General features: G+C 50.6%; 4 protein-coding genes across 4 annotated transcripts in view; 3 read left to right on the forward strand and 1 right to left on the reverse strand.

Moving 5' to 3' along the window:
• Positions 1 to 60: 60 nt before the first annotated feature.
• Positions 61 to 4,467, forward strand: LOC117896791 (chromatin-remodeling ATPase INO80-like). Its single transcript, XM_034805288.1, has 8 exons — positions 61 to 489; positions 553 to 746; positions 807 to 3,022; positions 3,083 to 3,223; positions 3,289 to 3,466; positions 3,530 to 3,888; positions 3,949 to 4,210; positions 4,273 to 4,467. The coding sequence occupies exons 1-8, from the start codon at positions 207 to 209 to the stop codon at positions 4,450 to 4,452; spliced, it is 3,813 nt and encodes a 1,270-aa protein (XP_034661179.1). The 5' UTR covers positions 61 to 206; the 3' UTR covers positions 4,453 to 4,467.
• On the forward strand, positions 309 to 5,057 carry LOC117896793. Its single transcript, XM_034805289.1, has 2 exons — positions 309 to 314; positions 4,571 to 5,057. Exon 2 carries the CDS (start codon positions 4,608 to 4,610, stop codon positions 4,998 to 5,000), a length of 393 nt encoding a protein of 130 aa, XP_034661180.1. The 5' UTR covers positions 309 to 314; positions 4,571 to 4,607; the 3' UTR covers positions 5,001 to 5,057.
• A 3,484-nt stretch (positions 5,058 to 8,541) lies between these two features.
• Positions 8,542 to 11,075, reverse strand: LOC117898674 (aprataxin-like protein). Its single transcript, XM_034808254.1, has 5 exons — positions 10,904 to 11,075; positions 10,603 to 10,828; positions 10,382 to 10,543; positions 9,708 to 9,967; positions 8,542 to 9,651 (listed from the first exon to the last, which is right to left on the reverse strand). Exons 1-5 carry the CDS (start codon positions 11,051 to 11,053, stop codon positions 8,542 to 8,544), a joined length of 1,908 nt encoding a protein of 635 aa, XP_034664145.1. The 5' UTR covers positions 11,054 to 11,075.
• Positions 11,076 to 11,201: 126 nt separating this feature from the next.
• Positions 11,202 to 15,068, forward strand: part of LOC117899557 (chromatin-remodeling ATPase INO80) — a 33,325-nt gene continuing 29,458 nt past the window's right edge. The window contains 8 exon segments of the mRNA XM_034809645.1: positions 11,202 to 11,624; positions 11,686 to 11,879; positions 11,940 to 13,007; positions 13,043 to 13,135; positions 13,137 to 14,155; positions 14,216 to 14,356; positions 14,422 to 14,599; positions 14,663 to 15,021. Of these exon segments, the coding sequence (XP_034665536.1) occupies positions 11,342 to 11,624; positions 11,686 to 11,879; positions 11,940 to 13,007; positions 13,043 to 13,135; positions 13,137 to 14,155; positions 14,216 to 14,356; positions 14,422 to 14,599; positions 14,663 to 15,021 (3,335 nt within the window). The 5' untranslated portion in view covers positions 11,202 to 11,341.

Here is a 15,068-nt window from a genome sequence, read left to right on the forward strand (position 1 = left end):
TACGGCTGTCACACTGTCGAAAAATCAAAAATCAACTCGATAGTTACTGAAATCGATATTTGTGACACATCGCTAATGGTATTTTTGCCATGCCGGTCACACCAACACATTGTTTACGCTCGAGACGCACGCATGGCGACGAATTTTTGTGCAAATTACGTGATTATTGAGCATAAAAGCTGAATTAAAGCAGCACCGCCTTTGCGATGGCCAGCAGCCGCGACATAAAGCCACGCATCATGGCCGAACCGGCGCACATACAGCGCCTGGAAGTGGCGCTAAATATGCGGCCCTTCATGGAGATGGCCAAGCGGGTGCTGAAGCAGCCGCTGAGCAGCAGCAACGAGGAGAGCGACACGGACAACGAGGGGCTGCCAGAGCTAAAGGGCGACGCTGACACGGAGTCCGATGACTCCTCCACGGTGGGTGTGATCAAGTGCAAGAAGGCGTCGCAGCGCTGCAAGAAGCGTCTATTCTGCAGCAAGGAGGGTGAGTAAAAGAGGGGAAAGAAGGAGTTTTCATAATTCATTTTTGTGTCTCGCATTTCCCTAGAGCGACAGAGTGTCAAGGCGCAGCTGTACAACTTTAATGATTTGACCAGCGACCGGGAATGGCTGTACGATCTGCTTCTAAGCGACTCGGAAAGCGATGAGCCGATTGGCAACGAGGACGAGTACATCCATCAGATCCTACGCGAGCACATACGCGAGCAGCGGCAGCGCAAAAATTACTACAAAAAGCCAACGGTGCGTAGAGTGCATCCGCCCGTACCCCCCGCTAATCCTCGCTGTCTCTCTCCCCCCTAGAACGCGCAATATGCCTACTACGGTGCCAGTTTGCTGTCCAATCATGACATCTATGCGGAGCGACAGCAGGCCACAGCGGGTGTGCGCAAGCGTCGCCGTCGCACCAAGCAGGAGATACTCATGGCCCGCCTGGCCGAGGCACAGGCACCAAAGCTGCCGAAACAACAGAAGCGGCGGGGACGTAAGAAGCAAACGACAATTATGGACTCGCCAGAGTCCGGAGAAGTGCCTCCCTCGGAGCTGGGCAGATACACCTACGGGGACACGCTGCCCACCAATGACGAGGAGGAGGATGACAACGGCGAGGTGGACTACAAGCGGGAGCTGGCCAGCCTTGCACTGGACTTTCCTGAGGAGGAGGAAATCGAGGAGGAGGTGGATGTGGTGGGCGGTGCCGATGGGCAGGTGACCAAGGTGCGAAGGAAGCGCAAGAATCCAGCCGCGTTGGCGGCGCGACGTCGTCGCATCTGGCAGATTATGTCGAAGAAGGAGTGCGGCCGACTGCAGAGGATTACAAGCAACAACCACAAGGAGATGCTGGCCAACTGCAAGCGTGTGGCGTCCATGTGCTCCAAGGTGGTGCGCCAGCGGGCCATCAATTCGCAGCGCATCATGAAGGAGACGGTGTGGCGGGCCAAGCGGCTGACGCGGGAAATGCTCGCCTACTGGAAGCGGTATGAGCGCGTGGAGCGTGACCAGAAGCGCAAGCAGGAGCGCGAGGCGGAGGAGCAGCGCAAGCAGGACGTGGAGCTCATCGAGGTGAAGCGACAGCAGCGGAAACTCAACTTTTTGATCACCCAAACGGAGCTGTATGCACACTTTATGTCCAAGAAGCTGGGCCAGGGCACGGAGGAGGATCAACTGAGGATTCTGAGCCAGCTTGATGAGGAGACAAATGCCCGACTGGCCGTTCCAGACGACTACGATCCCGTGGAAATGAAGCAGCTGGCCAAGGAGCATGCCGAGGCGGCCATGCAGCGGGATTTGGACAAGACGCGCGCCTTCGATGTGCTCCCCAAGAAGCAGGAAGAGTGCAAAGACGATGCGGAGGAGGAGCAAGCCATGGAGGCCTTTGATGTTTTTGCCAAAAAGGAAGAGGAGGAGGATACGGACATGGACGCACCAGAGACGCGCGCGGAGATGAAGGATCTGCCGCAGCCGCAAATGTTCAAGGGCACGCTCAAGGGCTACCAGATCAAGGGCATGACGTGGCTGGCAAACATCTACGATCAAGGCATCAGCGGCATTCTAGCCGACGAGATGGGCCTGGGCAAAACCGTGCAGTCCATCGCCTTCCTCTGTCACATTGCCGAGCATTATGGGGTGTGGGGCCCGTTCCTGATCATCTCCCCTGCCTCCACGCTGCACAACTGGCAGCAGGAGATGTCGCGTTTTGTGCCGGACTTTAATGTCGTCCCCTACTGGGGTTCGCCGAGCGAGCGTAAGATCCTGCGGCAGTTTTGGGACCAGAAACAGCTGCACACACGCGACGCCAGCTTCCATGTGGTGATCACGTCGTACCAGCTGGTAGTCAGCGATTACAAGTACTTCAATCGCATCAAGTGGCAGTACATGGTGCTGGACGAGGCGCAGGCGATCAAGAGCGCCGCCTCGCAGCGCTGGAAGCTGCTGTTGGGCTTCAGTTGCCGCAATCGGCTGCTGCTCAGCGGCACACCCATCCAGAACAGCATGGCCGAGCTGTGGGCGTTGCTGCACTTCATAATGCCCACGCTGTTCGACTCGCACGACGAGTTCAACGAGTGGTTCTCCAAGGACATTGAATCGCATGCCGAAAACAAAACAGGCATCGACGAGCTGCAAATTTCGCGCCTTCACATGATCCTCAAGCCCTTTATGCTGCGTCGCATCAAGAAGGATGTGGAGAACGAGCTGTCCGACAAGATTGAGATTATGGTCTACTGCCCCCTGACCATACGCCAGAAGCTGCTCTATCGCGCCCTCAAGCAGAAGATACGCATCGAGGATCTTCTGCATTTGACGAGCGGCTCGAGTGCTCCCTCGTCGGCGTCCTCGAACCTCATGAATCTGGTCATGCAGTTCCGCAAGGTGTGCAATCATCCGGAGCTGTTTGAGCGTCGTGACGCGAGGAGTCCGTTCTTTATGCGCTGTGCGGAGTATGTGCTGCCAAGGCTTGTCCACGAGGAGGCACTACTACTCCGAGCACTGCCCAGTCGCAGGCATTTACTGTACAATCGGTGGGTAGAGGTCTGAGAATTGCTTTTATATGTATTTATGATTTGGTTACTCATTGTCAGTTTCAACATCTTCAAGTCGGAGTACATACAGCGATCGCTTTTCGACGATGTGAGCGTTGAAAGCTGCTTTGGCTTTACGCGTTTCTGTGATCTATCATTGGGGGATGTACTCGATGTCACGCTTCATGGATTGATTGATTTGTAAGACAAACTACTAGCCAATGCATAGGAGACCTCGTCTAACATTTACTCCTCTTCCCTGACAGCCTTTTGCATTATCGTCGAGTGCTGGAAAAATATCCCCTACTGTCCTACCGCCGCCAATGGTGGCCACATCTAAAAGCCACATTTTATCAGCTGCTGGAGCCCATGCTGGAGAGCAAACTGCTGCCACAATTCATGCTCTCAGACAGTGTACTTAAGAATTTTCTGTTCACAGCAATGGTAGGTGTCTCATCCTTTATTTGTAGATCGAAATCTGTAACCCTTCTATCCTCATCTCTTCAGACCACCAATGAGAGCAGCGTTTATGCCTTCGGGGATTATTGCACCTACAACATGCAGGAGACCATCGAGCATCGTGTGATACGCTCCAAAGTGCTCAAACAAAAGACAGCCACGCTGATTGAGGAGCTGGTGGATGTGGAAGTCGAAGAGCAGGTTAAGCAGGAGCTCGAAATCGAGTCCGTGGAGGTGCAAACCAAATCGAATACCAAGAGCGATGTCAAGGTGCAAACGTTGCTGCTGTTGCCAGAGTTTCCGCATCGTTTACGGCAGCCGAGGAGCTACCATTGCGAGCCGCTGTCCATGCCGCGACTGCTCTATGCGTTGGGTCAGCGGGTACAGGCGGTGGATAGGCATTTATAGTGAGTGATTGGCAGCCCTGTAATGTCTATAATCGATGAATAATTACTGGTTTCCCTTAGCTGCGAGAGTCGTGCTGCTGCCTGGACACAAATACGTCATGTGCAGTGCGAAAATGCTGTGGGCAGAGAGCTTGTGTCCTCCAGCCTGGCACTGTGCAAGCCACGTAGTGGTTGGTCCTCCATTGTGGTGCCCGACAAGGAGACGTTGATCACGGATGCGGGCAAGCTGTTTGTACTCGACACACTGCTCACACGGCTGAAGGCAGAGGGCCATCGCGTGCTGATCTATTCACAGATGACCAAAATGATAGACCTGCTAGAGGTGCGTTTGGATTGATTCTAAAAAGAGAAGCCTTTTTGAATGCTGTGTAATTTTGTTCTCAGGAGTACATGTGGCATCGAAAGCATCGTTACATGCGCTTGGATGGCTCCAGCAAGATCTCAGCGCGTCGCGACATGGTCGCCGACTTTCAGACGCGTGCGGACATTTTCGTATTTTTGCTCTCGACGCGCGCTGGAGGTTTGGGCATTAATCTAACAGCAGCAGACACGGTAAGTGGTTAGACTTTACCTATTAGATATCAAAGTGTGCCCTGGGGACCTAAATTCCACCCTTCAATCATTCATTTGATCAACAATCGTGTCTGATACCAAAATTACAAGTGAGACAAATGTCTAGTAGCAAACCGAAGGCATCACTGACGCATTTGAATGCCAGCATGAGGCCGCACTTGTCCCGGCCCTGTCTGGTGCGCAGCTCTTCGCCCAAGCAGGAGACGGACAAGCGGAATGGCCTCGATGGGGACCCAGTCGAGGACTCCATGGGTGCAGCGGTAACCAAGCGCGTACGCTGGAATTTCCCATACGATTCGCTGCAGGACAACGGAGGCCGTGGCAAGAGTAAGTTGAGCCAAAATTGCTGCTTCCTTACACCAACGAGCACCATACAAATGCAATTTGATCCGGATACCCCAAAGGAGGTGCAACTGGTCCACGAACTACGGCTGGCGGAGCATCGCGGTGGCGGCTCCACTGAATCCGCGCAGAACTACACGCTGAGGGCTAAGTTGTCGCCGCTGCAGCTGCCCACAGCCGCATCCAGCGGATACTGAAGGAGTGCGAGCTGTACGAACGGAACCAGACCACCTTCGTCGTGCCCATGGACTACAATGTTACAATGCGCTTCTTCAATCGTACCTCATTGAGGTCCGGACTTCTCGGACTTTAGCCAAACCGTCCAGACGGATGCCCTTTGGTGCCAGGCCTCGGCCGGGGACATCACCGACTATGCTCCGTGCTCTTTAAGTGTCCGCCCCCGGATGTGGGCCAAGTGGCAACAAAACTAAAACAACGCGGCTACAAAATGTAGCACAAGGAGATCGGCCACTGCCCAAACGAGCCGCTGGTCAGGCTCTAGCCTCGCCACCACAAACGCTATGCAGAGTTCCTGAAGGAAGTCCAACTGGATTTGGACATATTCAAAGTGTACGACAATGTGTGTGTGGAGCAGTGATCTTGGTCGGTGTCTGAGCTTCAGTTTGTGATGCATTAAAATGTTGAGCAGTTTAAGCAGAAAGAGTAGGCAAGAGAGTGGTAGTCCCTTGTACATATGTTCCTAAAAAAGGAGGGAAGTTGTATGTAGGATTATTCCTAATGAGTGCTACGTTATCTTCAGGGATATTTTCAACCCCTACCATGATTTTTTTAGCTTCTCCAAAGATCGGGAAGAGGCTGTAGCGGTAGGAAGCACATCTTCTGCTCTTCCTTTTGCAGCTTCTCCTTGGATCAGCAAGAGGTTCTGAGTCGAAGAGAAATGTCTTGTCTTCTGCTTCTCCTTCTGTTCTTTAAACTTTAGAAACATCAATCTCCTACACTGGGTTGCACCCTTCATTGTGGATTGTGTAATCAGTTGAGTGTACCAATTCCAATAGGGAATATATGTACATACATAGCAACACTTCTTAAATAGATAATGGCCAATGCATTTCGCATATGTATTCCCAACTTGAGATCTCCGCTAATTGATTATGGTCAGAGTGGATTATTCTTTACTTCAATCCTTTCTGATCCTTTTTTTTTAGCAGCTCTAAACATTTTACTACTTTCACCTTTTCAGCAAAAGCTTAGCGGGCTGGAAAGCCGCTTAAAGCTATCACCTCGTATACGCAATGTGCCCCTCGAAGCAGCCCACATGCCACATGCTGCCCGGCCCCGGCCACATAAAAAATATTTTTACAGCGGTGACACAGCAAACGAGGGGAGTCGAAGAGTGAGGAGCAGCATAAAAGACAAGAATCAAGGCGAACAAGCAACAGGAGAATGCACAAAATGTGTAATTGGCCATGACTCATACGACCCCAGCCACAGCTCACCCCAAACGTAAGTCAGAGGACAATGGCAGCATAAAGAGGAGAAGAAGCACCTGGAGCAGCATGGTGTGATGCATTGCAACAGTCCTGGAGCATGTCAGGGCATGTGTTGTGCATTCGAAGGGAAAGTCAAACAGCGTAAAGTTATGCATGGCAAGAGGCACCTTGAAGCGCTCATCAGGAAAGTCAGAGTTCCATTGAAGATTTTTCAGAGTCAAAGGGTATACCAGGCTCCTTGTCTACCATGAACGTTTAACCGAATGCGGAAGCCTTAGCGGGTATCCTTTAGCCCAAACCAAAGACTCTTAATAGCTTTGTTTCCTCTTGTTTTCGTTGCTTAACGATAATAGGGATGTCGTGGTGGCTATGAAAAATTATTATTATTGAGGCTCGTTGACGCCATTGAAGTTCCACCTCCCACCGAAAATGCAAATTGCTTAAATCGTACAATTTCTGCTGTGCCGTGCTCTCTGTGGTATTATATTCCCGGGGGGTCTGGGTGCCGGGGGATTGCTTGTGTTTCCGTTTTCGCGTAATGTCAGTGGAAAAGAATTATTTCACATGAAATTCGCGAATGCGAATGGCGCGAAAAATCATCAGCATATAAATAACATATTATACGTGAATGGGAACGAGAACACAGTGCCACATGTGGACTGCACTCCTGTCCGCTCTTGCTCACAGTCCGAGGGCTACCCATATTTTTTATGAATATTTAAAAAGAAAAATCATGGTCTTCCGGGAAAGCTTCGCAGAAGAAGAATTTAAAATTAAAACTTCTCCTGAGAGAGAAAGCTAAAGAATCGTATTAAACAGGAATTAATTCGGTACAAATAAAATAAAATAAATTTAAAAATAATATTTTAAATGTATTACAGTGTCTTAAACTAAAAACTAGACTTCAATTTTGAGTAATTTCTAGTTATGAAAAAATTTCCCTTTTTGGCTACATTTTTGAATACATTTTCCCACTCCAATTCTTCATATTTGTTGCAAACAAAAAGTCGAAATTATTTCCGTAAAAATGTTTAACGAATTATCACTACAATTGGATTAACTTTACAGATCATTAAACAACAAAATGTAGGAATAAAATTAACAAGCGAATCTCCTGCTCCTGAAGACATTTACTGGCTGGCAAAAACTTTTCTCAGCCTACAAAAAGCTTTGAAGTCTGCGAGCATGCGCCGGGAAAAGCCACTCCATGGCCCACTCAATGCTCGCTGCTGCCCCTGAAGGAGAGAGAGCTTTCGCGAGCGCCCTCTCTGTAAAGTAACGTTCTTTATGAATGGCCTCCTGTTGCTCGAGACATAACAGGTGGTAAGTAACAAGGGAGAGCACGAGAGACAGAGAGAGAGAGAGCTAGCTTTAATGGAGCTGTTGATTGCTTAAAATGCAACCCCGAAAACCATATCAATGGGGGGTGGAATGTGTTAGCTTTCAGCGCTGTGGCACTGCCACCTTGACACTGTGACACACTAAAAAATGTCGAGGAGAATTTAAAATTGCTTACAGAATGGCAGCAGCAGCAGGAGCCACTCTGTGTGTCTGGCTCAGGGCTGCTGCTGCTACCTTGAATTTTGTTTATGACTCTTTTGCTACATGGGAGTGGCAGGCAGTGGATTAGTTGGCCTCTCAAGTGTATATTCCGTACTGTAAAGTAGCAAAGTTAAACGGAAAATGTGCCCATAATTAAGCGGGCTTAAGGGCTAAAGTAAAGAACAGCCTGTTGACAGACAGTTTTCTTTAGAAAAAGCTAATTTCCTGAGCTTAAAAACAAATGATAATCTCCCAAGTGAATGCCAGGGAAACTTTCTTTAGAATTATAATTAAATATCAGTTTCAAATCCCACAGCAGGGTGACGGCACACCGCAACACCAACTTTTCCTCCTGGTGCTTCTGCGACTGCTTCCAGGAATTTGTTTGTATTTTTCCAGCAATTTACTGCAGGTGGGTGTTGACAATTAAATAATAATTTAGAAGAGATTTCCACATAAATGTCAGTTTTAAAGCCTGATATTTATTGAGTTTAACCAGTTGGAATTTAGGCATTCAAGTTATGTAATGCGTCTGCTGGGAATGAGGTCTTACATTTTATGCGTTGCTGAATTCATTTTGTACATTGCTTTTGTAAATGTTTCCTGTATGACTTTTCCTTCAGTCTGGCATCAGTATTAGTATATGTGATATATATTTCATTTCGTATTTAAGAGTTAACCATTATAGATTTTACTCCAATTTATAAGACACACTGGAGGGCGGCTGTCAGCATTGTTTTATTCTCTACTTTGCTGCAGGCTGGCCGGCATTTGCAGCCGGTGTGGGTTTGTGTTTTGGTATGAGATTCGTTTGGTTTGGATTATAAGTAAGCTGTGGTGGGTTCTCTTGATTCTGTTGCGGGTTGGGAGCACGAGGACCCTGGTTCTGTTGCGGATTGGGAGCACGAGGACGCTGGTTCTGTTGCTGCTTGGGAGCACGAGGGCGCTGGTTCGGTGGATTATTTGGAGCAAATCGGGGCTGCTGGTTAAATGAAGCAAATACAGTATTTGCAGGAGCAGTAGAAAACCTAGGCGGCATGGGCCCACGCGGCTGCATATTGCCGCGATGTATACCATATGGCCGTGATGGCGGTCCAAAGTGATTGTCGGCCAGCTGTGGACGCGGCGCATAGCCGTAGGGGTAGACTTTCTGCTGAGGTCGCGGCGCACGGGCAAAGGGGTTCCCGGGCCGCTGGTGACGCGGCGCATTGACGAAAGGCCGCTGTGGTGGCGCAGCCGCAGCAATCCCGAATCGTGGCGGCGTGCCTCTAAACGGGTTGTTGATGTTCGCCTGATTCATCATGTTTATCGGTGGCCCGTACACATTTTCAGTGGAAACCTCCTGCTGGGACTGACCCTCACTGATCGCAGAAGGTAGCGGCTGGGCGTTGTCATCCAATTTAACTTCGTCCAGCAACTTGACAATGCTGTCCGTTTGCTTTTTTATCTGACGCTCGTGCTCCTTGCTCTGCCAATGGGTGTATAGATGGGCCTTCAGGGACAGCAGCAAAGGGGACTCAAAATCGCACTGATTACAGTGGAGTGGCACCTGGAGCTTGAGCTTTTCGGACTCCTCCTCGGATATGGGCTCGATGGCGCCCTCAGAGCTCAGCATGATGTAGGCCTGCTGGAAGGGCATGAAGAGCTCCGTGTTGAAGCTATTCCAGTGCCTGATGCGCTTCATTGACATCGAGTAAAAGTCATCGGAGATGACGTGCATGTTCAGCCGGTCCCAGAAAGGGTCCGCCTTGAAGCCAATGCGAAAATTTCGAGACGGCACGTGGTCCTGCTTCTCCATGATCTGCACGGCCAGATCCATCATGTGGTCGAGCAGCGGCAGATGATCGGCTGTCAGCTGGGCAAACAAAAAAGAAACCATTAATATGCAGAGACCACCGAAACTTCCATTACCTTGGTCACATCCGCGATATCAGCTTTGGCCACCACACGAAAGTGATACTGTGCCTTGGGATAGTCGGCCTTCACCACCACCGCCTGGTCGCTCTCGATGAGAATGTGCTCCTTGTCGTTGATCTTTTTCTTCAGCTCGTTGCGAATATTCTGGATAATCTGTTCCTTTTTATGTTCATTCTTTTCTTTTGCGTCCATTTTGTTTATTTTGTCTTTGGCTGTTTCAATTTTCGTGTAAATCACACTTTTATTCTGGCCGCCTGCATACCGGGAAGAAAATGTCCATGAGTCACTAGATCTTTTAGTTCTTGAACGGAACCAGCTGCACTGGAAGCGGTTCGAACTGCACGTATGACACTAGGCTGGCCGCAAAAAAACAGAGACAGTTCTCGAAGTGTGAGTAAAACAATGTGTAAGCACTGTATGGTAAGGTAATTATATTAATCTAATTGGTGTCAGTGCAGCAGATCAAAAAGTACTTGCTGTACGTATCACCAACACAAGCACACTTCTATCGTTGAGTTGCATTTGTGTGTGCCATACTCTACCGGTATTAATGCTGACTTTGCAGAAAGTCATGAAGCAGCCACAATGAAGCGCTTACTTCTATAGGTGCATTATTGCATTGTCGCTCTTCTGCCATCTCTGTCTTTTGCACGCGCGTCATATATTACTTTTATTTTGCAGATGCTGCTCCAAATGTTCTTTGAGCAATGGCAGATTTCTGGGCTTAAAATCGCATTGATTGCAGCATAGGGGCGTGGCCAGCAGTGCATGAATCACATCCGGCGACAGGCGTTGGTAACTGTTTTCCGCTTTTAGCTTGTCCCGCAGCACTGAAAGCAGATATTTTCTCTAAATGCGGATTTTGGTGTCCACTTGGGGGTTTTCTTACCCTCGTATGGCACAAAGAGTTCCGTGTTGTAGGTGTTCCAGTGCTTTTTTTTTTTTAGACAGGACGACACAAAGTCCTGGGATATTACATGCAAATGCAGCCGTTCCAGGGACGGTTCGGCATGGAAACCCACCTTAAAATCCTTCCACTGCAGTCCACGCACCTCGACAATGTTGCTCGCCAGCAGATGCAGCTCCTCCAGCAGCGGCAAATGCTCGCGGGTAAGCTGCAACCATAAAAAAAACCAAAACCAAAAAATAAAATAATTTCCCCTCTGCACAGGTCTGCGCCTGTGACTCACCTCAAAAATACTCGAAATATCCGCCTTGGGCAGGACCAAAAAGTGCTGCTGCGCCTTTGGATACTTGTCCGCTATAACAATGGCCACGTCCGAGGAAATAATCCACTTTCCCTTATCCGAAATTTCTTTTATTAAATTGAAACGCCACATTTTTTGATCGCAATTCCAACTGTTTTTTGCCATTCATTGTTTACATGTTCGTTGTGAATGTCTCGCAGTGCTGCATAAAAAATACGGCTGTCACACTGTCGAAAAATCAAAAATCAACTCGATAGTTACTGAAATCGATATTTGTGACACATCGCTAATGGTATTTTTGCCATGCCGGTCACACCAACACATTGTTTACGCTCGAGACGCACGCATGGCGACGAATTTTTGTGCAAATTACGTGATTATTGAGCATAAAAGCTGAATTAAAGCAGCACCGCCTTTGCGATGGCCAGCAGCCGCGACATAAAGCCACGCATCATGGCCGAACCGGCGCACATACAGCGCCTGGAAGTGGCGCTAAATATGCGGCCCTTCATGGAGATGGCCAAGCGGGTGCTGAAGCAGCCGCTGAGCAGCAGCAACGAGGAGAGCGACACGGACAACGAGGGGCTGCCAGAGCTAAAGGGCGACGCTGACACGGAGTCCGATGACTCCTCCACGGTGGGTGTGATCAAGTGCAAGAAGGCGTCGCAGCGCTGCAAGAAGCGTCTATTCTGCAGCAAGGAGGGTGAGTAAAAGGGGAAAGAAGGAGTTTTCATAATTCATTTTTGTGTCTCGCATTTCCCTAGAGCGACAGAGTGTCAAGGCGCAGCTGTACAACTTTAATGATTTGACCAGCGACCGGGAATGGCTGTACGATCTGCTTCTAAGCGACTCGGAAAGCGATGAGCCGATTGGCAACGAGGACGAGTACATCCATCAGATCCTACGCGAGCACATACGCGAGCAGCGGCAGCGCAAAAATTACTACAAAAAGCCAACGGTGCGTAGAGTGCATCCGCCCGTACCCCCCGCTAATCCTCGCTGTCTCTCTCCCCCCTAGAACGCGCAATATGCCTACTACGGTGCCAGTTTGCTGTCCAATCATGACATCTATGCGGAGCGACAGCAGGCCACAGCGGGTGTGCGCAAGCGTCGCCGTCGCACCAAGCAGGAGATACTCATGGCCCGCCTGGCCGAGGCACAGGCACCAAAGCTGCCGAAACAACAGAAGCGGCGGGGACGTAAGAAGCAAACGACAATTATGGACTCGCCAGAGTCCGGAGAAGTGCCTCCCTCGGAGCTGGGCAGATACACCTACGGGGACACGCTGCCCACCAATGACGAGGAGGAGGATGACAACGGCGAGGTGGACTACAAGCGGGAGCTGGCCAGCCTTGCACTGGACTTTCCCGAGGAGGAGGAAATCGAGGAGGAGGTGGATGTGGTGGGCGGTGCCGATGGGCAGGTGACCAAGGTGCGAAGGAAGCGCAAGAATCCAGCCGCGTTGGCGGCGCGACGTCGTCGCATCTGGCAGATTATGTCGAAGAAGGAGTGCGGCCGACTGCAGAGGATTACAAGCAACAACCACACGGAGATGCTGGCCAACTGCAAGCGTGTGGCGTCCATGTGCTCCAAGGTGGTGCGCCAGCGGGCCATCAATTCGCAGCGCATCATGAAGGAGACGGTGTGGCGGGCCAAGCGGCTGACGCGGGAAATGCTCGCCTACTGGAAGCGGTATGAGCGCGTGGAGCGTGACCAGAAGCGCAAGCAGGAGCGCGAGGCGGAGGAGCAGCGCAAGCAGGACGTGGAGCTCATCGAGGTGAAGCGACAGCAGCGGAAACTCAACTTTTTGATCACCCAAACGGAGCTGTATGCACACTTTATGTCCAAGAAGCTGGGCCAGGGCACGGAGGAGGATCAACTGAGGATTCTGAGCCAGCTTGATGAGGAGACAAATGCCCGACTGGCCGTTCCAGACGACTACGATCCCGTGGAAATGAAGCAGCTGGCCAAGGAGCATGCCGAGGCGGCCATGCAGCGGGATTTGGACAAGACGCGCGCCTTCGATGTGCTCCCCAAGAAGCAGGAAGAGTGCAAAGACGATGCGGAGGAGGAGCAAGCCATGGAGGCCTTTGATGTTTTGCCAAAAAGGAAGAGGAGGAGGATACGGACATGGACGCACCAGAGACGCGCGCGGAGATGAAGGATCTGCCGCAGCCGCAAATGTTCAAGGGCACGCTCAAGGGCTACCAGATCAAAGGGCATGACGTGGCTGGCAAACATCTACGATCAAGGCATCAGCGGCATTCTAGCCGACGAGATGGGCCTGGGCAAAACCGTGCAGTCCATCGCCTTCCTCTGTCACATTGCCGAGCATTATGGGGTGTGGGGCCCGTTCCTGATCATCTCCCCTGCCTCCACGCTGCACAACTGGCAGCAGGAGATGTCGCGTTTTGTGCCGGACTTTAATGTCGTCCCCTACTGGGGTTCGCCGAGCGAGCGTAAGATCCTGCGGCAGTTTTGGGACCAGAAGCAGCTGCACACACGCGACGCCAGCTTCCATGTGGTGATCACGTCGTACCAGCTGGTAGTCAGCGATTACAAGTACTTCAATCGCATCAAGTGGCAGTACATGGTGCTGGACGAGGCGCAGGCGATCAAGAGCGCCGCCTCGCAGCGCTGGAAGCTGCTGTTGGGCTTCAGTTGCCGCAATCGGCTGCTGCTCAGCGGCACACCCATCCAGAACAGCATGGCCGAGCTGTGGGCGTTGCTGCACTTCATAATGCCCACGCTGTTCGACTCGCACGACGAGTTCAACGAGTGGTTCTCCAAGGACATTGAATCGCATGCCGAAAACAAAACAGGCATCGACGAGCTGCAAATTTCGCGCCTTCACATGATCCTCAAGCCCTTTATGCTGCGTCGCATCAAGAAGGATGTGGAGAACGAGCTGTCCGACAAGATTGAGATTATGGTCTACTGCCCCCTGACCATACGCCAGAAGCTGCTCTATCGCGCCCTCAAGCAGAAGATACGCATCGAGGATCTTCTGCATTTGACGAGCGGCTCGAGTGCTCCCTCGTCGGCGTCCTCGAACCTCATGAATCTGGTCATGCAGTTCCGCAAGGTGTGCAATCATCCGGAGCTGTTTGAGCGTCGTGACGCGAGGAGTCCGTTCTTTATGCGCTGTGCGGAGTATGTGCTGCCAAGGCTTGTCCACGAGGAGGCACTACTACTCCGAGCACTGCCCAGTCGCAGGCATTTACTGTACAATCGGTGGGTAGAGGTCTGAGAATTGCTTTTATATTTATTTATGATTTGGTTTCTCATTGTCAGTTTCAACATCTTCAAGTCGGAGTACATACAGCGATCGCTTTTCGACGATGTGAGCGTTGGAAGCTGCTTTGGCTTTACGCGTTTCTGTGATCTATCATTGGGGGATGTACTCGATGTCACGCTTCATGGATTGATTGATTTGTAAGAGAAACTACTAGCCAATGCATAGGAGACCTCGTCTAACATTTACTCCTCTTCCCTGACAGCCTTTTGCATTATCGTCGAGTGCTGGAAAAATATCCCCTACTGTCCTACCGCCGCCAATGGTGGCCACATCTAAAAGCCACATTTTATCAGCTGCTGGAGCCCATGCTGGAGAGCAAACTGCTGCCACAATTCATGCTCTCAGACAGTGTACTTAAGAATTTTCTGTTCACAGCAATGGTAGGTGTCTCATCCTTTATTTGTAGATCGAAATCTGTAACCCTTCTATCCTCATCTCTGCAGACCACCAATGAGAGCAGCGTTTATGCCTTCGGGGATTATTGCACCTACAACATGCAGGAGACCATCGAGCATCGTGTGATACGCTCCAAAGTGCTCAAAGAAAAGACAGCCACGCTGATTGAGGAGCTGGTGGATGTGGAAGTCGAAGAGCAGGTTAAGCAGGAGCTCGAAATCGAGTCCGTGGAGGTGCAAACCAAATCGAATACCAAGAGCGATGTCAAGGTGCAAACGTTGTTGCTGTTGCCAGAGTTTCCGCATCGTTTGCGGCAGCCGAGGAGCTACCATTGCGAGCCGCTGTCCATGCCGCGACTGCTCTATGCGTTGGGTCAGCGGGTACAGGCGGTGGATAGGCATTTATAGTGAGTGATTGGCAGCCCTGTAATGTCTTTAATCGATGAATAATTAC

Source organism: Drosophila subobscura, chromosome O (assembly GCF_008121235.1).
Source record: "Drosophila subobscura isolate 14011-0131.10 chromosome O, UCBerk_Dsub_1.0, whole genome shotgun sequence".
NCBI classification, from domain to species: domain Eukaryota; kingdom Metazoa; phylum Arthropoda; class Insecta; order Diptera; family Drosophilidae; genus Drosophila; species Drosophila subobscura.

What these genes read in the sequence shown, in the direction of transcription:
- LOC117896791 (XM_034805288.1), top strand. Translation starts at nt 207, where the DNA reads ATGGCCAGCAGCCGCGACATAAAGCCACGCATCATGGCCGAACCGGCG. An exon ending in CTTCATGGATTGATTGATTT is followed by an intron (nt 3,224 to 3,288) that starts GTAAGACAAACT and finishes CTTCCCTGACAG; the next exon opens with CCTTTTGCATTATCGTCGAG. An exon ending in GCGGTGGATAGGCATTTATA is followed by an intron (nt 3,889 to 3,948) that starts GTGAGTGATTGG and finishes GGTTTCCCTTAG; the next exon opens with CTGCGAGAGTCGTGCTGCTG.
- LOC117896793 (XM_034805289.1), top strand. Translation starts at nt 4,608, where the DNA reads ATGAGGCCGCACTTGTCCCGGCCCTGTCTGGTGCGCAGCTCTTCGCCC.
- LOC117898674 (XM_034808254.1), bottom strand. Translation starts at nt 11,053, where the DNA reads ATGTGGCGTTTCAATTTAATAAAAGAAATTTCGGATAAGGGAAAGTGG. An exon ending in ACTCTTTGTGCCATACGAGG is followed by an intron (nt 10,544 to 10,602) that starts GTAAGAAAACCC and finishes ATCTGCTTTCAG; the next exon opens with TGCTGCGGGACAAGCTAAAA. An exon ending in GCAGCATCTGCAAAATAAAA is followed by an intron (nt 9,968 to 10,381) that starts GTAATATATGAC and finishes CCCGGTATGCAG; the next exon opens with GCGGCCAGAATAAAAGTGTG.